General features: G+C 55.6%; 2 protein-coding genes across 2 annotated transcripts in view; both read left to right on the plus strand.

The window, feature by feature from the left end:
* Positions 1 to 6,411, plus strand: part of BAIAP2L2 (BAI1-associated protein 2-like 2) — a 55,518-nt gene extending 49,107 nt beyond the window's left edge. Inside the window, exons 8-14 of the mRNA XM_006865193.1 lie at positions 2,400 to 2,552; positions 2,908 to 3,046; positions 3,212 to 3,440; positions 5,056 to 5,169; positions 5,405 to 5,612; positions 6,144 to 6,187; positions 6,336 to 6,411. Of these exons, the coding sequence (XP_006865255.1) occupies positions 2,400 to 2,552; positions 2,908 to 3,046; positions 3,212 to 3,440; positions 5,056 to 5,169; positions 5,405 to 5,612; positions 6,144 to 6,187; positions 6,336 to 6,411 (963 nt within the window). The remainder of the gene's footprint in view (positions 1 to 2,399; positions 2,553 to 2,907; positions 3,047 to 3,211; positions 3,441 to 5,055; positions 5,170 to 5,404; positions 5,613 to 6,143; positions 6,188 to 6,335) is intronic.
* Positions 6,412 to 7,393: 982 nt separating this feature from the next.
* Positions 7,394 to 8,377, plus strand: part of SLC16A8 (solute carrier family 16 (monocarboxylate transporter), member 8) — an 11,002-nt gene continuing 10,018 nt past the window's right edge. Inside the window, 1 exon segment of the mRNA XM_006865269.1 lies at positions 7,394 to 7,475. Within this exon segment, the coding sequence (XP_006865331.1) occupies positions 7,394 to 7,475 (82 nt within the window).

Genomic DNA, 8,377 nt, shown 5'->3' on the forward strand with positions numbered 1-8,377 from the left:
GTCCCCAGGTCTCCACACTTTGGACCAACCAGCCCTTCCTCTTCTCTCTCTCATCTCCAGGTCAACAGGAGTCTGTGAAACGTGGTTGAACTCAGCCCATTTCTTCATTGTTGCCTTTCCCCCTCTTCCACTCACCAGTAGACCAATGTGGCCATCAGCAAGCTTACATGCCTGCTCATGTGTTCCCTTTGAGTTTCAGTCTTAGAGGGGGGTTTGTCATGAAGGAATTTGATTGCTTGTCTTGATGGCTTCCCGGCAAACAACTTGTTTATTCTTGTAGTAGCCAGTCATACTGCCATTTTTGTTTTGGGTTTTTTCCTGCTGATCTTTCTTTGAAGATGTATCTTCTGTTGCTCTAGCTGTTCCAGGCTGGTCTGCTTGTCCTTTCCAGTGGGAATGTCCCACCTCAGAAGGTTCTGGATGGGACTCAGGATTCCACCTAAGGCCCCATACTCTGTAAAGGCGCCGCAGTAGGCCTATTTCTCTGGGCAAGTTGTAGAGCCCCTTTAAGGTATTCCAATCAGTTATAGGCCGAAAACAGGCTTACAAGTTTTCTGTAATCATGTTTCCCAACATTCCTTTCTGTCCAACTCAACTGTCCATTTTACAATAGTAGGGAAGGGAAACCAATATACGTAAGACAGTCAAGCATCTTAGTATTATTTCCCCTCTTCAAACTATTCCTTGATCCCTGTATCACAGAGCCCCGTTGTTCCAAGGTTGAGCATGCATCACTATTTACATCTGTCCCAATTAGCTATGCAAACCTGTCTCAGTGTTCCCCTATCTACCTTGGTCTTCCATCCCTCCCCCTTCTTGTATACTGCCCTCCCCAACACCCAAACTAGGATGTGTCTTCTGTCGCCTCCCTCCACCTCCCCCGAGCCCCCCTCCACTCCAACCCCACCAGTAACCAACAAATAATTTTTTTTTTTTTTCAGTTTAGTATGGGTAGCTTTTCTTAAGCTTTTACAATAATGGTCTTCTGCAATATTTGTCCTTTTGTGACTAATTTCACTCATACCATCCTCAAGGTTCATCCAAGTTATGCGGTGGCTTGCAGCTTCCTTGTTACTCTTCAAGATAGCATAATATTCCATTGTATGTATGTACCAAAGTTTGTTTATCCATTCTTCCATTGATGGGCACTATGGCTGACTCCATCTTTTTGCTATTGTAAATAGTGCTGCTATGAACATTGGTGTGCATAGATCTACTAGTGTTATGGCTCATATTTCTTGTGGATAAATACCAAGTAGAGGAATTGCTGGATCATAAGGAATTTCTATTCCAGCTTTCTGAGGAAGCACACATACTGTTTTCCAGAGTCATTGGACCATTTTGCATTCCCTCCAGCAATGTAAAAGGGTCCTAGTCTCTCCACATCCTGGCCAGCATTTATTATCCTCTGCATTTTTGAACTTCGCTGCTATTGCTGGTGTGAGATGATATGTCATTGTTGTTTTGATTTGCATTTCTCTAAGGAACTCTGGTAGTGTAGTGGTTATGAATCGGGTTGCGAACCGCAAGGTCAGCAGTTCGAAACTACCAGCTGTCCTGCAGGAGAAACATGAGGCTTTCTGCTCCCGTAAAGATTTACAGCCTCGGAAACCCTGTACAGGGTTGCTATGGGTCGGATCCGACTCGACGGCACTTAACAACAACAACAAATGGCTAATGATGATGAACATTTCTTTGTATGTTTGTTGGCTGAAAAGGGTTCTTTTTGAAAACACACCCACATCGGGCTTAAACAGAATAGGTATTATTTTAGTTACTGGGAAGTTTAAGGGCTTCAGGTATAGCTGGATCCAACAGCACAGATAATATTACCATATGCCTGTCACTATCTATTGCTGCTGGCTTCACTCTTCCTATGTAGTAAGCCCTGTAAGGGTAGAGGAGTTTATTGTCCCTTATTAGCTCCAAGAAACATCTGGGACTGGGTTCTTTGGTCAAAATTTTAGCATAAATGCTATCCCTGTGCCCCTTACTCCAAGTGGATGGAGTACCTGAGTGGCCTGGCCTGGTCCCTGCTCCTACCTCTAAAGCTGACCAGTGAGGCCAGTTCTGCCCCTAAAGCACACAGAGTGGAAAGGGACTTTTGACAAAATGGGTTAGGGGCTGAGCGCTGGGAGGGCCCAAAGTGACATCATAGCTGCCTTCTGGCGCTTTTGGTGTTCTTGTTACGCCATCGAGTTGGTTTCCACTCATATAGTGACCCTGTATAGAAGTGGCTGGTGAGCTTGGACGGCCAATCTTGCAATTCAAACCCACCTTTCAGTCTAGTGCTTTCCTACAGCGTCACACCAAGACATATCTGCCCTTGAACTTTCGGGGCTGAGTCCCATGGCTCTGGGGTCCCTGGATTTGGCTGACCCCTGTGCCCGCCTGACCAGGCCCGGGGGATGCTGCAGAACCGAGTGGTGCTGTGGAAAGAGCAGTCGGAGGCCAGCCGCGGTCCGTCCCGCGCCCACTCCCCAGGCCTGCTGGGCTCCATGCTGGGCCCACCCTACCCCTCAGGCCGCCTGACACCCACCCGCCTTGACATGGTGAGGCCCTGGGCGTCCCCGCCATCGCTCTTCGCGCCCCTGCCGCTACTCTTTGAGCCCCCGCCGCTACTCTTTGAGCCCCCGCCGCCGTTCGAGCCCCCGCCGCCCCTCCCGCCCCCGATGAGACCCTGGAGCCTGAGGCCCGCGGCCTGGAGCCTCCTGCCCCCCAGGACGGTGCTCTACCGAGCGCCCCTCCTCCCGCCCTTCCGCCCCGGGGCGGTCTCAGCGCCCCCGTGGTGGTTGGGCCGCAGACCCCAGAACCCCTACGCTGACGTCTGGGAGTGGGGGTGGGGGCTGGACTAGGCGGCCGGCTCGCCCCCCCTCCCCACCCTCCCCTGCCCGTCTCCCCTCGCAGCCCCAGAGACCCCTGGGAGAATTCGGCTCCCCCCGCAGCCGGCACGGTTCAGGCTCCTACGGCCCGGAGCCCGCCGAGGCCAGGTCCGCGTCCCAACTGGAGCCTGACCGCCGCTCCCTACCCCGGACGCCATCTGCCTGTAAGTGTCCTGCCCCAGGGGCGCAGAGGGAAGGCTGGGGACGCAGGCTGGGGGGCCCGGGGCCCAGGGGCCAAGAAGAGGAACAGCGCTGCAGCAAGAGAGATCCAGGGCAGACTGGAGGGTGAACTGCCCACCCACGAGCTACTGCTTTCTTCTGCTCCCCAGCCTCGCTTTACACCGGCATCACCCAGCGCTCGCGCTCCGACTCCTTCGGCGAGCGCGGGGGCGGCGGGGGCAGTGGCAGCGGGGGCGCCAGGAGAGTTCGCGCCCTGGTCTCCCACTCGGAGGGTGCCAACCACACGCTGCTGCGCTTCTCGGCTGGAGACGTCGTGGAGGTGCTAGTGCCTGAGGCCCAGAACGGCTGGCTCTACGGCAAGCTGGAGGGCTCATCAGCGTGAGTGGGAGCCCAAGGGTCCTAGGTGGGGAGGAAGGCAGAGCCCGGAAGCCTGGCCTCTGGCCCCTGATTGCCGTTTCCCTGATCACTCCCTGGGACCACAGATGACTCCATCAACACCACCAGCCTCAGTTTCCTCACCCTAAGGAGCTCTGGTAGCACAGTGCTGCGAACCGCAAGGTCAGCAGTTCGAAACTAACAGCTGCTCTGCAAGACAAAGATGAGGCTTTCTGCTCCTGTAAAGACTTACAGCCTCAGAAACCCTGTACAAGGTCGCTATGAGTCAGAACTGACTCCATGGCACATAACCAACCAACCAGTGTGGGTTGAAAGAGCCACTGTCCCAAGTTCAGGGTTGTACCCATGAGAAGACTGACAGATGCTGGGTTAGGTGGGTGGATGGGTGGATGCATACTTGTGTGAGTGAATGCGAAGATGAGTGGGTGATTGGGAACTGACTGAGTGGTTGGAGGCGTGAGACTATGCACGCATGTGGGGTGCATGCCTGGACTTATGGGTCTGGGGGGGTCTTCAGTGGTTGCTGAAGTAGACAGATGGGCAGCACACGACGTGACAGATGTGTAGCAAACTTCCTGGGGCTTCCAGTAGACAACCTTCTAGACCAGTGTTCTCTAACTGATTCCTGGGGACGTTATTCTATATCTGAGCAATTAGGACGGAGGATGCCCGTTTTTATTTATCATCAGAAGGCGCTTTATGGTGAAACACAAGTAAAACATACGGATGTGGTTTGATTCTGTTAGCAGTGAAGTCGCCTCTGAGACCTTTAGATAAGGATGTTGTTGATTGGTTTTGGGGGGGTCTAAGGCAACTTTTGGCTCTGTGGAGACTCCCCAGTTTTAGGAATTCCACTTCCTCCCAACTCCAGCTGCTCTAAAGATACACAGTCTCCTGGAGCAGGAGTAGAGCACTGTGGGCTCACTGCTCTGCTGAATGGGGCCATGTGGAGTCAGGGGGCCTGGGTGGAGGGAGGCAGATGAGCTCAGATGGAAGGAGCTCTGGGTCTGGAATCAGGTACCCTGGACTCCTACAATTTTCCTGTGGTCTCTCCCTTGCCCCCCACCCCCAGTCCCTGGCACCCTTAACTCCTGGCTGTAATAATCTGTTGGGAGTGTATCTCCTCACAAGACTGGGAGCTTCTGGGGGGCAGGGGTGCTGTCCAGGGTGGGGCTGCTCAGTGAGTGAGGAAATGGATTCCTTCTTGACCCTCCACTCCCTCCTCTCTAAGGTACCTAAGGCCCTGGCAGAGCTTGAGATCGGACAAGTGGCCTAGGGCAGACTGCAAGGCCGTGAATGCCGGGGGTGGGGGGTGGGGGGAGTTCCCACCTTCATAGGATTAAATTAAGTTGTTGTTGTTATTATTAAGTGTTGTCAAGTCGGTTCTGACTGATAGCCACCCCGTATGCAGTTTCCAAGGAGCAGCTAGTGGGTTTGAACCAGCAACAATGTGGTTCACAGCAGCATTGTGGTCTAGGTGTATCCTGTAGTGCACATTACCAGCCACCAAGCCCTTCCAGCAGGGCCTGGCCCACAGCAGTGCTCAGCAGTTCCCCGGGCATCACTTAAGAGGCCCTCTGCTCCCTGCCCCCTGCAGGAGCGGCTGGTTCCCTGAGGCGTACGTGAAGCCTGTGGAGGGGGTACCTGTGAACCCCAAGAATTCCTTGAACTCCATGTCCACCATGACCCCTGGGAATGAGTTACCTTCCAGGTACTTGGGTTGGGGCAGGGATGGGGACCCTATGGGGTGGGTCCATCTACCTCATACAGCCTCTGTGAGCCACAGTCCTAAGTGGGCCCAGCCCCCTTCCACCCCTGGAGAAGCACAGCTTTCAGCAGCCCCCCCCCCATCTCTTTACGTGAAAGTCAATGTGTCCATCCCTCAGCATGTGGGGGCTGCAGGGCCTGACCCCTGGCCCCTCCTCCCCTCTGTCCTCTGGGCTCAGGTCGTACCCTCTCCGGGGAAGCCACAGCCTCAATGACCTGCTGGACCCACCTGGCAACTCCGCTGCTCCCTCGGAGTACTGGGATGGCCAGTCCCGCTCCCGCACCCCGAGCCGGGTCCCCAGCCGCGCCCCCAGCCCCGCACCCACACCCCTGCCTAGCAGCCGCCGCAGCAGCATGGGAAGCATGGGGGTGGCCAGTGATGTTAAGGTGAGCCCCCGCAGCCTGTCCTCCGCCCTGGGCCGTCCAGTGGGCAGGGAGGCAGGAGACCAGGTAACCCCTCCTCTCTGGCAGGGTCCCTCTCCCCAGGCCTCCATGTTCACCTGTGCAAAAGGGTGGGGTGGGATGGGGTTGAGTCTGGGGTGGGTAGGAGGGGGAAAGCATTGGCCTCAAGGACTGGTGCCCCTCCCCCTTCCCACTAGGATCACTGGAGGCCTCTCCACTGCCAGGGAGGCTAGGACAGGTTGGGCAGGAGGGCACCTCCCCATAGGGGTTGGCTAGCCCTGGGACATGGTACTTTGGCTCAGAGCTCGCTCAAACGTTGAAACCCACTGAATTCTGGGCTTCAGAATGTAGAACCTAGTTTTCCTGAAGTGTTGGAACCCAGGGATCTTCTAGTCCATCGTCTGACTCTCTGCCCTGGGGTGGGAGTGACACAACTGATGGAGAAACAGGCTCGCTTGCCCCTCTCCCCACCAACAGGACCCTCCTCCTCCCCTCCCTCCTCCCACCTTCCCGCAGCAACTGTTACCATGGGAGCAGCAATCCCCGGCACTCTTTCCTCGGTGAGCAGGCTCAGGAGGGACCCATGGAGGGCAGAAGGTGGGGGTGGATACCAGTCCAGTCGCCCACCCACCTTCCTTGGGCCTACAGTGGGGTATGTGCCCATCTCAGCCCAGCCTCTCCCCCACCCCACCCCACCCACACACACAGGGGCACGAATCCCTTTGCTACCGTGAAGCTGCGACCCACCGTCACCAACGACCGCTCAGCACCCCTCATCCGCTGAGGCACGTGCCTCCACCAGGGTCTGAACTCACACCCCCACACTGACCAGGGCCCCCAGAGCCAGTGGCGGCAGAATTGGATCAAGGAGCCCAGGACTGCCTCCATCCCACCTCACCCCTAGTCTGGGGTTTGGGGCTTCCCAGTGAAACTGGCAGCTTTGGGGACAGAACAGCTTCTTTCCTTCCAGTGGTCCCAGGAGTCTCCCTTGAGGGGCCCACCTCTTACCCTCCAACCTCTTTCCCCATCTCTGCCCCAGTCCCTGTCCACATGCCCTTGTTGAATTTTTGTAAACAGTGAGCAATAAAGGACCTGGCTCCTAAGCCGGAACAGCAGTGTCTGATTTGGGGACAGGGCACTGGAGAGTGGATGGAGCCCAGGGTCCTGAAGGCTGCTGTCTGTACCATGGGAGACCTCCCACTGCCCTCATTTGGAGCAAGTCTCTAAAACCCTCAGCTATACCCCCATCCCAGTCTCATTTCCACTTGTAGTTTCCCAGGAAATAGTGGACTTTTCAAGGAAGGGGGTTAGGATGGCAGTGGCAGAGGCCCAGGACCACCAGCAAGTCACCCTCAGGTGGCCTGGGACACTGAGACACAGTCCTCTTTGTTCTGGGCCCTCCCCTCCCCACATTCCCAGACTCTCTCTCTTGGGGCTGAGATTAGCCTTATCCAGGGAGAAGAGCCACTGTGGCCCCTGCCAGAATGTGGCCTAGGGGTGGGGTGGGTGAGGTGTCAGGGGATTCTGATGGTGGGGTCTCTCCCAGACAGGACTGTGCCCCAGGCCTAGCCTAAGAGCCTCTGGGGAGGGCTGTGGGTTCTAGCTCCAGAAGGAGGTCTTCTGTCTGGGGGCCTGGGATAGGAAGCCCCTTTATGGGAGCCCAGCTGGCCCAAGCCCCCTGCCCTGTCCCTCTCCTTCTTCCAGGCAAAGCCTCTTAGTGGGGCTGGCTGGTGGGTGGTCTAAATCCCAGGCCCTGGGAGGGAGCAATGGGGCGGAAACCAGGGATCAACCTGCAGCTGATCCTGGGCTGGTGGGAAGCTGGGAGCAGCCCCAGGAGATGTGAGACAGGTAAGTCCCGATAAGACAGGAAAAGCCAGCACCTGGACTTGGAGTGGAGGGGGACAGTCCTAGATACTGCCCAGTGTCCTGAGGGCATGCAAGCATTCTGAGCCCAGCTCTAGGCTCCTCTGTTTAGCTTCTGAGGGCCACCTTCCTCACCTGTCACAGGTGTAGGGGCTGCCATGTGACCCCCTTGGTGGAGCTCCAGGAACATGGCTACAGAGCACTGCTGTACATGTGGGGTGTTTGGAGGGCTGCTGGGGACCCCCACTTGTCCAGAGATTTCTGGCTAGGACAGGCCTGGGAAGCTCAATCACCCATCTTATAGGGGGGGACACTGAAGCCCAGGAAGGAGGGTACGTGCCAAAGTCCCAGAGGCAACCATTAGAAGAAGCTGGTGTCCTTAGCAGCCCAACACTTAACCTACGGTGCCACCAGGCTCCTAAACCAGGCTACACTGAGCTGAACTGGACCTTTATTTCCTGGTATCTGAGACAAAGCTTGTATTTTTCTGTTGTGACGTAGCTGTTGTCGCTTTTCTTCTTCTAAAACTCTGATAAGGAGCCCTGATAGCATAGTGGGTGATGTGCTGGACTGCTAACCACAAGGTCAACAGTTAGAATCTACCCTTGGCTCCTTGGAAGAAAGATGAGGCTTTCTACTCCCATAAAGATTCACAGCCTTGGAAACCCTATACAGGATCACTACGAGTCAGAACCAACTCCACGACATACCACCAAAGCTCTGATGACACATTGTTGTTATTGTTAGGTGCCATCGAGTCTCTACCAACTCATAGCAACCCTGTGCACAACAGAATTAAACACTGCCTGGTCCTGAACCAACCGCACAATCATTGCTACACTTGAGCCCATTGATGTTGACACTGTACCAATCCATCTCTCTGGGGG

Source organism: Chrysochloris asiatica, unplaced genomic scaffold (assembly GCF_000296735.1).
Source record: "Chrysochloris asiatica unplaced genomic scaffold, ChrAsi1.0 scaffold00076, whole genome shotgun sequence".
In the NCBI taxonomy this organism is placed as follows: domain Eukaryota; kingdom Metazoa; phylum Chordata; class Mammalia; order Afrosoricida; family Chrysochloridae; genus Chrysochloris; species Chrysochloris asiatica.